At 45.5% G+C, this 18,190-nt stretch overlaps 1 protein-coding gene across 2 annotated transcripts in view; it reads right to left on the bottom strand.

Moving 5' to 3' along the window:
- The window catches only part of LOC119176125 (F-box only protein 22), a 47,871-nt gene extending 38,013 nt beyond the window's left edge, over positions 1 to 9,858 (bottom strand). Inside the window, exons 1-2 of one of the 2 annotated variants that reach the window (XM_037427267.2) lie at positions 9,406 to 9,858; positions 3,499 to 3,712 (exon numbers count right to left, since the gene is read on the bottom strand). In XM_037427267.2, the coding sequence (XP_037283164.2) occupies positions 3,499 to 3,712; positions 9,406 to 9,633 (442 nt within the window). In that variant the 5' untranslated portion in view covers positions 9,634 to 9,858. Of the gene's footprint in view, positions 1 to 3,498; positions 3,713 to 9,195; positions 9,354 to 9,405 lie in introns of those variants that run through there. The other variant, XM_075876989.1, reaches the window with a different exon arrangement.
- Positions 9,859 to 18,190: the final 8,332 nt, after the last annotated feature.

The following is an 18,190-nucleotide window of genomic DNA, read 5'->3' as shown; positions in this document are numbered from 1 at the left end:
GTTCATTTCAACTCACGCTCACCAATGTTTTCCTCAATTGGACTTACTGCGACTCAGCCTCGCCAAAAAATTACTCGCTTGAACTCAGACTCGCACACACAGCTCGATCCAAGTCTGAGTGTGTTGATTCATGATTGAGTTTTCTGACCTATGCCTCCATTTCCCCGATAGAAGCACGATTTCCTTTTTTTTATTTTTAAATAAATAACAAAATCATAGACCGGCAATTGGATTAAGCTAAAACAAATGGTTAGGTGAATTTGTTCATACTTAAGATAAAATGGTACTGAAGATAAAGAGGTGCAATAGAGTGGACACAGAGAAAGAATCACAGAGACAGCTCTATATCTGCGAGTCTTTCTCTGTGTCCTGTCTTTTCTGGGCAGTTTTATCTTTTTTAAATCGTATTCATACTTCATTGCCAATGGCATCAATCTAAGCATCAATCTGGTAGATGAAAGGAGATCATTTACTCTGCATTTTGAAGCAAAACATAATAAATATTTGCAACAAGTAAGAACTGACCCATATCGCAGTGGTTCTGAAAGAGGGGGGGTCCATGAAGCCATTTTAGGATGTCTGCAAAAATCATACCTAAATAGAGGATTGGTTTAGCAGACCATCTACAAAAGACATGGGCATACATTTTCTAGGAATGTATATTTGAAGAGAAAACATGCCTATAAACAGGATGAATGTGGCTGTAGACCGTACAAGTTATTAACAAGTTGTTGAGAGTTCATTGGCACAGCACTTTAGTTTGGCTGTTTTTTGCTGGACATAAATAAAAGGCACTTATGTCGTGCTGCATGTTGTGCTAACTTATGCGCCCTCCCCCAACATCACTGCAAGCAGTCCCCTATCACTCCCACCGATCCACAAGGGGTCCCAAGACATCCACAGCTGAGAACCACAGCTATAGCGTTTCAAAAAGCTCTTTGCCCTACAGTTCCTTTTGAAATGGGCAGCTGGTTTCACTTTTTCACTTCCATTTCTGGCCTTTAAAGGATTTCAGATTCTGTAGTTACTTTTAATGAGTTCAAATGTGACATTTAAAAGTTAAATTTTAAGGGGGGACAAGTGCAAAAATCAAGGGACACCAAAGCTTCACCTTTAGGAGTTGAATGCGATAGTGACATCCTGTTCCTAGTTCGTACTTCAAACAATTAGTACATGAAACCTTTTCGAATTTGCTATGCACCCACTATATGTGGCCTTAAGGGGGCAGAGTGGTCTTTGGGACTAAAAAGTGGCAAAAAAATCATTTTTTAAAATTGACTTGTTTTGTTTCTACAAATATTTTTCTATATCTCTGCAAATTTTCACACACCAGGAAGTAGTAATTTTTTTGTAATGTCTTTCTAACTGTCCAGATTATTAGTGCTGTTGACATGCAGAACCTGCAAAAAAATGGGGAACAGACTTTGAGGCTTCTTTATGATTTGCTAGCAGCTGTGTCTAAAGCTCTACTACCAATTTATGAGCGCCTTTATGAAGATGCAAAACATGCGCACCATGATTAGTGCTTTTGATAAAACTGTGTTTTCAGTTTTTTACATTTTTCTCAAAAAAGTAAATTTACGGCTGTTAATTTTTGAGGCCTCAATATCTCTGCAGCTAGGGCAGGTACAACAATAATTCTTTTTGCTGTGAAAACCTGTATGTGTGTAGAATGCAAGTACGGGTGCAGAATTCAGAGCACAGGCCTTTTAAATTAATCACGAATAAAAATTGTAACACAATTTCAACTGCTTTTGAAAATAGATAGTTCGTTTTGCTGTAAAATAACCAACAAAGGCATAAAAAAAAACTTGCATACTTTCACTCTATAGTCATTAGTCTATATTCGCATATCTTAAATATCACTTTTAGTTGGGCACTTTTTTTTCTATGGCAGCCTTAAACAATGGGGGGTGAACCTGAGTTTGTCTCAGGAACAAGATAAGTTATAGGAAGACTAATTAAATATTTGAGATCAGCAGAAAAACCTGCATAAGCCAGTGCAGTTTGATCAAGATCACTGAAGAAATAAGTAAAAATGTCTAAGACCAGTCTGCCCCCTTAAGGAAATAGGTGCAGTAGCGGGTGTGCCTTTTGTAGTAGGGTACTGGTTTTGAACCATGGAGCCATTATGATAATCACATTCTGATGCCCGTAGGCAATGGACGCTTCTAGCATGCATTATTATTGCAATATTTCATGTTGTGTTGTGAAGGATGTATATAGAATGTGTGTGTTGGTGAAGCATGAAAGCTATTTTCACTGTATTTCCAAGCAGAGCAAGATCTTTTCACTGTTTTCACAAGCAGAGGTGTGGCCATGTGGTAGAACATCCACTTGCCATGCAAACAGCCCGGATTCGATCACCGCTCGGACCTTAACAACCCTGGTTCGATTCCTACTCTGATTGAGAATTTTTTATCATTCATTCATTTTATTTCCATAATTCTCAATATTTTGGTCACACATAAGATCATTATTTTTCGCTTACAAACAACGACACCGACACCAGAGTTTCTGCCAAACGAGTTTTTTAACGTATGTTAAAAGATGTCCCCTCCTGCCTGAACACAAGACCCCCCCCCCCCTGACCACCTCATTACTGGAAAGAAGTTTGTTGTATACAGTTGAAACTAGATTTATTAGTCAAGAGTCTTAACAGAACCCCGTGTGGTCGGGGACAAACATAGTGAAAAATAGCAAAAACGCCGACTAAGCTAAAACAAACAAAAATTTTTAAAAAGACGTTTCGGCTCTCTACGGGGCACATGCCCAAATTATTTTGATAAGTTGGGAAGTTCATTAAAATGTGAAAAAGAATTCTGGTTCCTCCAAAATCTAAAATTGTAACATAGCGGTACCCAAAAGCTACCACGCGAGCACCCATGCCTACGAGTGTAAGAAGACAGAACGGGGCACGATAGCAATCTGGATAACGAGCCTGGACGTCTGGACACCATGTCCGGGTAATGCGGGCCACATAGATGGTCTTGCCAAGCTATCACAAACTATGGACACGTGAAGCATCAAGGAATGAGAAGAAACAAGACAACCGAGAACCACTAACATCTAATTTGTAACTAAAGAGACCTGCAAATTGTATAAACTAAGTGTTGCGTTTCACTGCACCTTTCACACCAAAGTTCAAGTCCCAAGTATACAAGAAGTTCAGTAAGACTCTCATTTAATTCCAATTCATGAGTTGAAATAAACATAAGCCTGTACAAAATAAACTAAAGAACCTAATTAGGACCTGAACACTAAACCACTTTCAAACAATCACTATTATTTCATGCAGCAATGGATTCGCAATTTGGTGCCTTATCACAGTACCTTGAAGCTGCACACTGACCGAGAAAAGAACATTCCTATGACTCGGTCTCGCTTGAATTGGCCCCTATACAAAGACCAATTCTCAGTCAACAAATTGCCAATGGAGGTATCACTACAGACGGAACCTTTGAAGCATTATGGCGTTGCATAATGAAACTTGTGTACCTTCACTGCAGTGTTTGAGCCGACATGGTCTGCGCACAGAAGTAATTTGTGGAGGAGCCAGGTAACGGTGCAATAGCCGCGTGCCAAAGACCAATGTGTGCCCTGGCTCAGACCACGAATCCTTCATACTCTGTATAAAGCTCTTCGCTTTACTGGGAGGAATGTCTCTGCTTTGCTCCCCTTGAGGATCCACTCTGCGCTTACGCTTGATTGGCTGCGAAAAGAAAAAAAAGAAGAAATGCATGCCATTATTTCAGACAGGAATAATGAGCCCTTTCGGGTAATTTAATAGTATAATTTTGATAAACAACTCCCATTATTATAATAAAGTTTTATTGACTCAATGCAAACAAACTATCAGGTAATTTAATAATAAGGTGAGCACAAACTGAGGGCAGTTCATTGATAAATTGAAATGAATAGAACAAGAGCTTTCTACTTGCACACATAACAAGTACAGTACAGTTAACTGTTAGAGAAAACCATCGAGCTCGTCTTCAGCAGGCCTCGCCACGTTAACTGGCTGTGAGAATTCTAAATTCGTCACATGCTCAGTTTTGGCCTCTATTTCTTCACCTGTGTGCATAAAAGCATCGGGAAGAGCTCAAGTATTTTTGTGGTGCGATTTAGCTTTCTGTCACTCTGCCTGCTGCTTGTCCAATTTCTAGCAGGCACAAGAAATGTGTGGTTTTATTTATTGCTGCATTTTTTCGCAAGCTATCCCCATTAAGCCCGTCATATTTTTCGCATACTGCTCGCTGCAACTGGCCGCTTTTGATAACAAATAACGCTACTGAAGTCTGATGCAGCGAGCATTCTAAGCTTGCCTTTGCAACCATAAAATATTGGCTTATTAAAGAAGCAGAAGGCTAAGCTGGTATCGGTTGACTTACAGTGTGAAAACGAAAAGTGAGAAAGGTCATGGATTGCTACTGCACACCGAGTTCATAAGCAGAGAAATAGCAGACGATGCAGGGCACACACTCGCTTGATGAACCAATGCATACGCGCCTTATTTTGAAATCTCACCAGCAGTTAACACTCCGTGAACTGTCAGCCACGCACTCGCGTGTTTCCTCCAACAGTGGGCTGTACTGAGCATGCACAAAATATAAAAGGATGTCACCTAAATGCAAAGTAAACTTGCTACACTTGCTATTCAAGCATTTATGAAAATTGTAACAAGCATGTTGTTTCTTCACAATAAGGTATGCAAATACATACAATCAATGAAGCAGCATTATGCTCTGTCAACTTATGTGGCCAATAATTGAAAGGCTCTCTTCTAATAGCAAAGAGCTTTCATGTATGCTTTCAAATCAAACTGGAATCGTGAGGCACATAAGCAGTATCAGAAAGATCGGGTGACTTCTCCAAAACTGTACATGATTAGGATATCTTCTGTCTTCTGTCATTGATTTTATCTTCAATACCTATAGACTCAGTGCACTGAGACTGGTGCACCGCCTCGCGGCCGTCAGAGAAGACAAACGTTGAGAGCCCGAGCAGAACGAAACACTCCGTCAACGTTCGCTAGCACGTAGTTTATCTGAATCATGAACTGCTACATAGTCGATTGTACCAACAGGCACACGTCGTGCCCTGCGGGAACAAAGTTTCAGAGTTTCTCGACTTGTTCCTGCTTTATTGGGCAGCGAAATTAGTGGATCACGGCTGTGGGACATAAAAAGTGTTTAGTTCCCATTTTTTTCTGCTGTGTCGCATTCTGCCGATGCGTGCTTGAATTGGTCTGAGACACCCTCTACAGGTGCGATGATCTTGCATGATGTTCTTGCTGTCATGGAGCTGGTAAGAAAAGAAACGCATGCAAGAAATTTTATTTCAGATCAAGGCTGATGGGACGTTTTAATGGACCTTAATAATTACTATCTAGCCATGTACTGTTTGCAGTTTTGAGAAATGCAATGCGAGGTAAATTAGTGCTTTTCTGAGTTGATGGGTCTATCAGTGAAGGCCCGAACTCAGTTACGTAGCATTTTACTGTAAACACAAGTAGCCACCCAGCAGCGTAGGCGCACTCGATAGGATCAAGCTAGTACGTCAGTTGATTGGTTGGTTCTTATTAAACTGGCGCAAGGCACCATGGGAGATCGGCCATGAAATGGGCGGTGCCTTGTTATATAAATGATTTTGTTTGTAAATCTCGAAATCTTTAGCAATAGATTATTTCCTCAATAACTTATTGGCTTAATTCACAAAAAAAAGTGCAATGTCGTTGAAGAATAGATTTCACTTACATAATCTTACAATTCAATTTGTTTCGTCTCGCGTAGCAAATCCCATATGCCATCCCAGACCCTCCTGTGTTTAAAGCCAAGTGCTGTAGCTCCAAAGGAAATAACCGCCGGAAGTAATAAATTGAATCTCATCTTTCGTATTTGATTCATTCAAAAGCCTTTTTTTTTACTGTTAAACAATGTGCATGTTAGGAAAAAATGGTGCAGGGCGCAGAGTATAGCAGAACGATACATGGTAAGAAACGATGCTTTGCGAATGCTGTAGCGACGGATGTGCATGTCGGTGTTTGTTTCGAAAAGCAACATAAACAACGCTAGAGGTTATAGTGAATGAGGGACCATGACGGTGGACGAAGTGACTGTGCCGTCGTCGTCAGCATTCTACAAGGTGAAGCAAAAGACGGAACAGGGCATGCACTGTCCTCTCTGTACTAAATCTCGCGTTCTCTTTCTCGCCCGCGCCTCAAGCTGCCCGAGCGGCAATGTAAAGACTATGATCACGATGAGCGACGATGATGCCACGACAATTTCAAGCAAAGCACTGCGCAAGACTCTGTGGCTGAAAATCGCCGTGGCACGACGCCGCAATAAACAAGCACGCCAGTTTCCTTGGCGAGTGGAAACTGGCGTGCTTGTGGAAAGTGGCCCTGCACACGCCTTTCAAGGCGCCCACAATAGGTTCTGCACGGACCGATTGATATGTGGGGTTTAACGTCCCAAAACCATCATATGATTATGAGAGACGCTGTAGTGGGGGGCTCTGGAAATTTCGACCACCTGGGGTAATTTAACGTGCACCCAAATCTGAGTGCACGGGCCTACAACATTTCCGCCTCCATCGGAAATGCAGCCGCCGCAGCCGGGATTCGATCCCGCGACCTGCGGGTCAGCAGCCGAGTACCTTAGCCACTAGACGATCGCGGCGGGGCTTCCGCACGGAGTGTATAGGCTCCGCCAACGCCTCCTCTATTTGGATGCCTGCCGCGTGAGAACAAGAACAGCTGCCACACCCTTTCCCTCCTTCGCTTTTTAATTACTCTCAGTCTTTAGCGTCACTTGTGGCGGACGGTGCAACAACTCGACATTTTACATAGCCTCCGAAGTATTCGTGTATAGTTGCAGATCTGTGAAAAATGCCATGATAATAGTGTCGGTCACGAGCGCCACTGCGCAGCGCTTGCTCAAAACTGAAGGCAGGGCGACTCCGCTGACAACACAAGCCATTCATCAGGCATCTTAAATAAAGGAGGCGTTGGCTCCACATGACACAAAGGTCGATTAAATAAAACAAAAACAGCTTCAGCAGTGCAGCAATTATTGCCTAAATTTTTTTTTCAACACATGCATTGGAGGCTGTGTCCGGCACTCAATCCAGATTTGGTGAAATGCTGCGGGTAATGTTTCATCCAAAAGGGATCGAAATGAAATGTGTAACATTCCGTCCAGTGTGGTGTCACTTGCTGTAAGCTCCTCCACAGAACATACTATTTTGTCTGAATCTCGTGGCACGCTGCCGAAGCTCGTGATTGTGACAGCTGAACTGTCCTAGGTTTGATCTTCGCTTTGATATTTAAGTTATAATGAACATTTGTATATATTATAGTCGTATATTGACAAACCCTGAAAATGGTTTAGGGAAAACAGTGGTCGCGGTTAGACACAAAACATTCTCGGACAAATCCGAAGTGTTTGATGGCCAGAATTTAAATCCCGTCTAGATCCGTCCTTGACCCGCATATTTAAATCAACGATGAACCAACAGAGACCTATCAATAGCCATTGTGCATGCTATATGCGTCGTCAAAGGGTGCACTGTATTTTAACAGCACATGGGTCGTGAAACGAATGCGACCAAGAAGTACAGTACGGTCCACTGTTAAGGGGAACACGTTAACGCGCGGCCGCCGATCTGGAGGACACTATCGGCTGGCGAGATTTGGAAACGCGGAGCATGCGCACTCAATCGCAAGGGCGGCTCATGCCCTGCGTCGTCTGCTACATCCTCGCCCAAGCGCTCGGCATGCGCTAATGCCGTGCTACGTTTCATGGTCGGAAGGAAAAGCTGGCTATGCTCGTTGCATTAAACACTAAGTTTCTTGTCTGTTATCAAATGTAGCCGGCAGGTTCAAGTACTTGCGCAACGCTTGCAACTAACATTTTGGTGAGCATGATAATATGTGGAGTTTAACGTCCCAAAACCACTATGTGATTATGAGAGGCGCCTTTGGTGAGCATTGACACCAGGTTACGCAAGTGATGGGCTTTGTTATCGCTTGCACAGAATTGCACAGCTGGGGCGTGATTATTCCCTGAACAGATTTTTGATGGCACCAGCTCTTGGATGTGGCATGCCCAGGGTACCTCAAAATAAAAGGCTTCCACAGCCGAGCTCTACACTAAAAAATGTCGTCAGTGTGCCGCCGGTGCCATGGTGAACAGGTCACTGAAGACTGTTAACAGGTTTATCCAGGCTTTAAGGATTGTAAAGAAAATTGAGGATGCCCCTCGGAGACCAAGGTCATGAGTGACTGCTTGGGAAAAAGATGTGTATATTGTCGCCTGCATAGCTGACAACCCACAAGCTTCATTTAATGAAAAACGGCAATGCTTTCAACTGACTGCAAACGTCCTTAGACCACTTGTACGCGTGTATACAAGAGGCCTTCACAACAGAAAAATAGAATATTCTGAACAAAGTCGGCTTTCCACACATCACCAGTCGCATGACACCGCAGCGTGACGGCATTTGCTAGCACGATACTCGCCGGTTCACACTGCGAAAAGGTGGACCAACTACTACAGCAGCGCAGAGTGACTGCCCCCTCCCCCCAACCTCTGTGTCCTAACTTGAACGCAATTGAAGACGTGTGGCACAGAATCAAATCATCTCTCTTCCGCCTAGTCTACGCGCGAAACCTGCGGATGACCTCTGCACTAGTGTAAACTAGGAATGGCAGTAGCTTAAGCGTGGGCGTGAATCGCATAGAAGGGTTCAGAAACCCCAGCAAGAAACAAGTTGCACCTTTTTTGTACCTGCTGATTACTTAGCACGGCGCCGGCAGAGCGGCATGATTCGCGCCGCGGAACAACGAAAGCGCTCGGCAAGCGAAGAGGCGAAGAGTAGCAGACGAAACCCGAGAAGCGCCGCCTTTGCGCTTTTATGCGCGTGCGCGACATTTACAAATCTCGCCACTAGTTCGCACCACGCGAACCACTGGCCGCGCCTTTGCGTGTTGCCCCTAACAGTGGACCGTACTGTACACTCGACGCAAACTCCGACGTTTTGCGGGAGAACTTATCGCAGGCGGGAACATTGCGCTGAACAGACGCTAGTCACTCCGTTATAATTCTGCCTAGACAGAGCGTAATACACAGCAATTTGTTCTATCAAGACGGCGAATTTAGCACTCATTAACATTCCTTCATGACAAAACGCTACCTGATTCACTTTGTTCCATTTAAACAGCACTCTGTTGTTCCGCACGCACGGCAGTTTCTTACGTAGGACTGCACACTCAATCATATTTTTTTTATATTAGGCGTGACAACAGCAAACAGAACATTGCCCACGAGGGCAGCACTGCAACGTTATCTTTAAAACAGAAAATCAATGCCTTCCCCCAGAACAAGGTAATCAGAAGATTGTTACCTCAAAGTTGTACACGACTCGGCTTCGTTTATTCTTCAGGCGTTTCGCAGTGGCATTCCAAAGGGCGCAAACTTGGGCGCAGACACCTAGCTCGCGAGAGCTCAAAAAGCTGAGTATGAGTTCAGATATTTCGGCGGAAGTACGCAGCAAGTTTCCGAATGTTGAATTACTGTAGGATTTCACCGCTTCCGTTCCAGAGTCTGCTGAAAACCCAGCTTCAGGCTCCATGACCCCGCTTGCCGTCTCGCCACAGGGTCTCGCGCGTCTTGCAGTGTCACGCTCCGACAGCGCGATACATCAAACGGAAGTAGGGCCGCCAGACGAGCGAATGTTTATCTTAAAATACGATATCTCATCGTTAAATATACAACTCAAATGAAAAATCCCGTGTATTTACTTTAAAAATGTTAAGGAAAGGTGACGCATAAGCGGCACGGTACGGATACGAAGCGGCATGACCGTGGCTAGTAGTGGCTGAGCCAGCTGGAGCGATTTTATACTCTTTTTTTCTACGCTATTCTATTTCGTACCTTTGATGTTTCGCATATAGCTAGCTATATTGACTTGGGGCAGTTAAAACAAGGTGATTAAAAGCATTGGTGTTCGCTGAGTTATATTTTTACTATTTAAGTTCTGTTCGGGAAGGAGCGTCGTGCGAGCAGACGACGCGGGCATACATGCTGTTACGAATTTTCGCTGTCGCGATGGTAGCGGTGGCGAAGAGCGGCGAGCCGTCGAGCGGACTTCGATGAAGCCCTAGCCCGAAGGTGAAACAGGGAGGCAATCCGTTTGGAAAACAGCAACAAAAGGAGCGTTTACTGTAGCAGGTTGTCGTTTGTACAGGGCCGGCCAGCACGACAACGTCGGCTGGGGCAAAATCCTCTAACATGGGGCCGGCTCGGCCTTAAATAGCGTCTTTGGTCCATTCTCTCAGACCAGTTCTCGGGCTCGGAGGGGGAGACGTAGCCATACCCGGAACTGCAAAGTGGTTCGGCGGAGGAAGCGACGTTATCCCCGGAACTGCACGGTTCTTCTGCGCGGAAGGCGGCGCTGGGAGGGGGGGAGACAATTCGTCGGAACAGGGCTCGATCTCGTCAGACGTGCTCCCGAACGAGGAACATGTCTGTGGCACAACAGCACCCCCGCCGCCAGACAATGCATCCGGAGTTTTGAGCCGTCAGCGCGGCTCGGAAGGAGGGATGCTGGTTGACCGTCGGTAGCCGTTCCGCTCTCTCCGCCCGTTGAGACTTCCATAGACCTGCAGAGGTTCACTGGAACGACGGAGTCGAACACAAAGCCGAACCACTCTGGCCAAAGCAAGCACCCTCCAAATGCTGATCAAGTCGCCAGACCAGCAGAAACCAAATGTTTCCTCGAGATTACGCTGGGCTAACAAATAGCATCACGAGCAACGAATCTCGGGAGGAATACATAATGTGGACACACCTTTAGCTAAGTGTCAGTGCATGACACCCCTAAACCAAACAGAATTTTTTTTTTTGCGATTCTCAATTGTGATTTAGGCAGATTCTGGATGATCGAAGCTTCTGAGGATTGCTCAATTTAGCACCGAAACTACAATTTAGTACGCCGAGCAATCCTAAATCACGCACATTGGCGTCGCCTGCAAGCGTCATATTGTCAATTTAACAAAGTTCGTCCTCCTACAAGCTCTCTTTTCAATGCGCGCAGCCAATATGATCAAAACAAGATAAAACACGCTTGAAAAGGTAAGAAAATAACACTGAAAATCAAACTTGCGCACGTTAAACAAAACAAAGGGAAAAGTTGACCTACACTGACGCGCATAATGAATGTAAGGCCAAACAAAAAAGGTATATTTAAACAGGGGCTTTTACTTAGCCTTATCTGTTAAAATAAAACCCACTAACTGTTACTTTTGAAATATTACGAGAACAAAATTAATCAAACAAACCTGAATATCTGCTTCTCCGATGACAAGGAAAGTAAAACTTACAAAAAATTTAGACTCATTCCTTGCTCAACGGCTTACGAAAAAAGTAAAAAAACAATTTCTAAAGCTAATTACAATGTCTATTCATAGTAATGGCAAGACGGGGTCCCTCTCAGACGAACTCTGGGGAGTCGCGCACTCCATAGCTTTCGGGGGATCCGGTCTTGACAAAGGCACAACGAACAAAGCTGTTTGCCGAACTCGGTAGCAGCAACTTTTGACGTACAGCCGCTTAACTTGAACAAGAAGGCACCTGTACTGCCTCGTTTACGCCGCCCGTTCGACCAGCGACCCTTTCGCCATGGTGGAGAACAACCGCTCGTGTTACCGCTCAAGCGCTCCCAATGTTTCCCCACTTGCTTGCATCTACGCGGCAGTGAAAAGGATAAGACCAGGTGGGGATCTCGGCGTTCGAATTTTCCTGAAATTCGGTCTTTCTTCACGTGCTTCCCGCCTAATCTCGATCTCAGTGATGGTATGAGCCTCAAACATTTCCTATAGAGCCCTTTCGCGATCCTACGCCTAGCCCTGAACCTGGCGTATCGAATGAAGGCGTCACAGCACTTAACAGCTGCTTTAACATGTTTGATGCCTCTCGTCTCTTCCGCGCTACGCTTTTGCCGACGCTTTTTTCTCTTCGAATGGCTAGGAATGGTGGAAGCCCCGACACACTTATTCACAAGCGCACTGCTTTCGACAGGCTCTGCCAAAACTCTATACGGCTGAAGCAACTTATCTTTGTGGGGAGTCGAAGTTCCCAATTTGTTGGCTAGCGTTTCCTGGCGCCCGGTGCTAGCGGTCTCTGCCTGTGGCGTAACGGGAGGCCCGATTAATTTAAGGCTAACAAAGACGCTTACAGAGCTTTCAATCGGTGGGGGTCTATCGCTGTCGTGGATAGCCCTTTTTCTCTGGCCTTCGAAGTCAGCCTCATGTTCTCTTTTTCGAGCTTTACTCTGTAGCGCTTTATGTCGCGCATCCTGCTCAAGCTCCTGTCGGCAGGCGTCAACCTCTTGCACTTTTCGGCGGGCGTCTACCTTTAGCGCCTTACCACCTGCTTCAGCGCTGTTACTATCGCTCCGACTTTCCCAGTCAGCAGGACTCGAAAGAAAAAAATACCTTATCAAGGCATATCTAGCATGGCTGAAGTCTCCTACTTCCTCGAAGGGTAAGCAACTCAAAACATGCGCAATCTTGCGCGGCAACAGCGTGGCAAGCTTCTCCACCCAAAGGTCGCGGCTAACACCAACATTACAGCAGACAACTTCAAAATCATCAAGAAAATGCGTGATGTTCTCGCCTGTCTGAAAGTTGTGGAGCTGGTGTTTCGCTCGCTCCCACTTAAGGGCTTGAATTTTATGATCAAGCTCTTTCATTCTGAGAGCATGCCCTCTTCTTTTTCTGCTCTCCTCGGCCTTCCATTGTTCATGCCTTTGAGCTTCTTCGGCCTTCTGCTGTTCCTCACAGATGAGCTCCCAAAACTCGTCAGCTTCCTCGGCCGTCACATTCTCTGCCCGCATCACCTCGAGAATCGCTTCCCTTGTTTTAGCGGGCCCGGCGGAAATCCCCATGGCTCCACAAATTTCAAGGAGGTCCTGCACCAGGTACTGCTCCATCGCGATCTCGTCCCTCGTGATGCTCTACTACTGATATTCACCGTACTCTAAAACTAATCTCGTGGTTTAAAGTAGGTGAATATTAAATTATAACCAACAAAACAAAACAAGTCAAAACACTCTCCTAACATCTGCCTGTGCTAGAGAGGTCTGGCGAAGTGAACAGTAAATGTTGGGCACTCACCCAAGCAAAGTAGCCGACGATGGTCCAACTCGTGGCTGCCGTCGAACAGTGTCAGGCCTTCAGGGATCCGGTCCAACTTGCCAATGTTGAGATCCGGGGTTGCTTGTCCCAGCTTGCCGAATGATGAGAGCAGGGGTAGCGTATCGCAGCGTAGCCAAACGCTATCACGCCGGTCGTCCTCGTGCTCGGAGATCCGATCCAACTTTTCAGCCGTTGAGATCGGGGTAGCGGGTCCCAGAGCAGCAAAACGTTGAGGACAGGGGTCTGATCCGGCGTGCCAAACGTAGGATATCGTATCCCGTAGCTGCCCACCACTGTTACGAATTTTCTCTGTCGCGATGGTAGCGGTGGCGAAGAGCGGCGAGCCGTCGAGCGGACTTCGATGAAGCCCTAGCCCGAAGGTGAAACAGGGAGGCAATCCGTTTGGAAAACAGCAACAAAAGGAGCGTTTACTGTAGCAGGTTGTCGTTTGTACAGGGCCGGCCAGCACGACAACGTCGGCTGGGGCAAAATCCTCTAACATGGGGCCGGCTCGGCCTTAAATAGCGTCTTTGGTCCAGTCTCTCAGACCAGTTCTCGGGCTCGGAGGGGGAGACGTAGCCATACCCGGAACTGCAAAGTGGTTCGGCGGAGGAAGCGACGTTATCCCCGGAACTGTACGGTTCTTCTGCGCGGAAGGCGGCGCTGGGAGGGGGGAGGGGGAGACAATTCGTCGGAACAGGGCTCGATCTCGTCAGACGTGCTCCCGAACGAGGAACATGTCTGTGGCACAACAATGCAGACACTTGTCGCGTGACAGACGCACCTTCAGACTGCGCACTTTCTGGACATGGTTGTGTCAACGGTTGTGTAGTGTGATCTCGCCTGTTCGAAGCGTCTGAACTGTAGTGAACGTTGGTTGCCTTGGTTCTTGTCCACTACAGTGAATATATAGTCTGAGCACATGCCTCGATCACGATCGTGTTCCGCGCTACAGAAGTTTTTTTTATTTTTTTTTCAATTCTCGCTTCTCAGTTTCTTCGCAAGTCTGAAATCGCTTATCACTATCACCCACCATATTTTACCCACGCTAACCACATAGGTCGCAGTCCTGCTCCATTTATTCTCATTAAAGACGTTTACAATTTTTTCGGGAGTGGCGCAATTAAGTTCCCGCTTCGGATACGCAATGTTTTCTCTGGTCAAGCCCTCAATTCCCATTAACTCATACAATATTAATTTTTAAAATATTCATGGAGCAGTTAGCATCAGGAGAAGCCTGATTCATTGATTCAACACTAAAGCGACAAACATACATGTTGTATATGCATGAATTAATTATGCATATATATTGCGAAGATATATGCACGTTTTTTTTTGTTTTTCACTTCGCAATGCAGATCACTCCATTCGTATTCTCTAAATTTACATGTCTCGGCAGTATGCAGGAAATAGAAAATAGCAGCATAGAGAGAGAGAGCATTCTAGGTCATGCAGTTTGCCACTTGGTAGATATTGCCATGTATACAGTACACATTGCATCTCAGCATAACTGAAATGAGTTGGTAGTTGGGAGGCCAAGTTCATTCTTGTTCCATGAGAGATATTATTGAACCTGCCTCTGCACATAACCCGAACCCACAAAAATACCCCAGTTCCCTAGAGTAAACCTCAAGAAAAATATTTTGCCCTCGAATGTGGTCGCTCTTGCCACCTACCTGCTTGAGACAGTTTGAAATTTGTTTACTGGCACGGAACTCGTAACAACTATATAGCTCTACAAAAAGAGCAAAAAAATGCATAGGCCCTAGCCTTAGCCCACACCCCTACTTTGGGTACCAGGTGGCCCACGAGCACTCCACTACGGCGTCTCTAATAAGTGGTTTTGGGAATTTAAACCCCACGTACCAATCAATCAAATCAATCAGAATTGTGGGCAACACACATGTGGTGAATATTCGAGGCCTCGAAGTGTTCTCGAATGTGCACCTAGATATGGCAGGTGTTCTTGCATATCGCCTCCAGCGAAATGTGGCGATTTGGAGTTAGTCGCTCAGTGCCTAGCTGTGCCATTAATTAATGTTAATTAGAACTAACAGACAATGATGTAAAAGAAAGTATAGCGGATGTCATTAGAAGTAATGTAAGTGTGAAGAAAAAAGCGGACGAAAAAATGACTTGAATCTTGTAGAAACTGAACCTGCGTGTGTTCAAATTCTACAGCAACGAAGTGTTCCTGTACAGTCTGTAATATATGTGATTGTATTTGTAGCGCGGTAAGTTGATTTGTTCGCATTCTTTTAAATACCCTCTAAGTGATGTAAATTGTAACTGATACCTGCAGAGTGTGCACGTTTGTGCGATAGAGAGCGGACCTGAGGTGGCCCGAGACACCGCTTCGACGGCACGCAACAAGGCAGACTTTTTTTTATCCCGCAGCCGGGCAAATGATGTGACCGATTGTTTTGCCTTCATTCAAACATGCCTGCGTCTCTTTAGTGAGAGAAAGTATGGAGAAACTAGAGGGGCTGACGTCCTTTGCTAGTCCAGACGCACACGCTTGCGAGATCACTCATCACCATGGAGGAAGGACCGTCACAGAACACCTACTTCCATCCTCCATGACCTACTGGGAGTCTGGGACCATGAATGAAAAATGTTTCCCTTCCTCCATGTCTGGGATATGGTGGCTAGGATTAGCCACCATATCTGGGAGTGGGACCACCACGGAGGAAGGACCACCGTGTCTGGGACTGTCTCGTTCGCCATTTTGACCTACCGTTGCGCCGTCTATAGTACAGTCATATACTATGTTACTCTATGGTACAGTGGCTAGAATAGGAAACTGTGATGAGCGGCAAGCGGCGCCTACGGAGCGCACAAAAGCTACAGTATATTTCTAGACTTTAGAGGCGCGCACGCAAACGTAAGCCGGCCCGCACGAAGGTCACATCACACGTGCTTGCAGCGCTATAGCGTTTTGTCGCGTAAGTATTATTTAATCATGTTTACGGTTAAAAATGTTACATTAAACATACAAAGTGACATAAAGTAAACTAATCTCTACAAATCATTTTAAATATTATGACAGTTATGAACACGAAACAAAAAAGCCTTTTCGTATGCGCCACGCTTGCGACTGAAGCCGGCACCGTCGATGCCAAGCGATCCAGACGGCCGGTCGTAGTCCAACAAGCGCGACGACAGAGCAACGGTGTAACGTGTAACTCTGTGTAACTTTTAGCTTGTACACATACTGCTTTACGTTAACGTGTTACCGGATACCAGTTTGCATTTACCGTCTTACCGGAACGCGCCTCTTCCAACGTTTTGAGCTCCTCATAAGTAAACATCTATGCCTTTACGTTTTCGCAAACCATATGTGGTGATGCTAACTGCATTTACCTTAACTAGAAATGAATCACCGTTGCGGCAAAATCACGATACTTTTTTATTGTGCACAACATCCTGGTATGCCGTATACGCAAAAAAAGAAAAATACAATCACTGTAACGATAGTGTCGACATCTTGTGACACTTCGTGCAACCACAGTCATGGACATGTTGGATTACGCGTAATGTTTTTGAGGTGAAAATGAATAAAAAAGTTACACATTTGTAATAATGCCGCTGCGCGGTTCTGCACCAGACGTACAATGCACAATGTTTTGCAATCACAATGTTCCGATTGTCTGGTTCACTATAGCCGCGCTAGATGGCGCCACCTATTCAGCTGGTCGGGGGTTGACATATTTTTAGTTTCTATGTTCAAGGCCATTATAGCTTTAGTCATCTGGCTGAAAGAATGTAATCGCTATTGGTTCTCGCACTTTGACTTATTTTAACTCGACGGCTAGAGTATCTGCAGTGCGGATACCGTGAGTTCCTGCGAAGGTGGACCTCACAAGGTGACCGATCCATGCTGTCCGAGATTTTGCGCCTTTGTGTCATGCTATTTGTATAGTGGCTAGCCACTAAAATATTTGCGCTTAAACTTAAACTTTGGCCAGCCTCGGCTTTGCTCGCCGTGAAGGTAACATGGTGCGCCAGGGCAGCTTATCTCCGCTAGGAGGCCAGTGGCTGCAGTGTTGTTTATGGCCGCGTGGACGCATGGCCCCATCACTCCAGCGATCTTGCGACCCATCTGTTTGGGGTACGTCCAGGGTACGCAAGCCACTCGGGTACCCAGCACTAAATGGTTTCTCTCGCCCGCCACTCTGTCCAGGGTGGGGACTTGGTTTGACGGGGTGCTCGCCACAGCGACCGGTTTCTCTCATCTCATATAGCGACGGGAGCGAAGGAGCTGTGGCCGCTCAGTCAGTTCCTTTTTTAGTAAAATGGCTGGCTGTGCGTGATCATGTGCACGAACAACTCCAGAAATGGTTGGAAACTCTACCATTTTCCGACAGAGCACACACACACACACAAAGGCTGCAATGAATCCTGAAGATTAAGCGACACAAGTGGCAGCCTACGAAGTCCTCGTGTGTATGCAGTGTGAGTATCACGAGACTTGTTCTTTTCTCGTCGAAAACTATTAAACGTATTTGTACAAACATGTATACGTGTCTGTGGGTCACATTGTCGGTGCTGTAAACGCTTCATGTCTAAGTTGCAGCTTTTCTTTTCTTTTGCAGTCTCTAAACGCGCGGCCATGGAAACATGTGGCGTGACCGCAGTATTTGAGGCTGCTAGCGATTTTCAGGCGAAATGGGCTGCTTGTTTGTAAATTGCGCATTCACCGAAAAGTATTTTTCATCTCTTTATTGCAATTCGCGAAATTCATTAAAAGCTGTGCGGTATACTGTGCTTTTCTAATAATTTTTTCTTTTTTTTTCTTTTTCTTCGGCATCTTGAAAAGATTGACAGGCAACGTTGGAGAAATTTCTGTGGATCTCTGGACCCCAGGCAACCTTTATCTAAGATCTGGCGGGTGGTACGAAGTTTGCAGACAACTCCCCAACAACGTCAACCATTTCAAGCTGTTGCTCTACATCAGGGACGGACAGAAGTTGAGATAGCCACTGACTATTG

The sequence above is a fragment of the Rhipicephalus microplus genome, chromosome X (assembly GCF_043290135.1).
Source record: "Rhipicephalus microplus isolate Deutch F79 chromosome X, USDA_Rmic, whole genome shotgun sequence".
Taxonomy (NCBI): domain Eukaryota; kingdom Metazoa; phylum Arthropoda; class Arachnida; order Ixodida; family Ixodidae; genus Rhipicephalus; species Rhipicephalus microplus.
The sequence above is the reverse complement of the archived record's forward strand: the minus strand, read 5'-3'. Positions and strand labels throughout refer to the sequence as shown.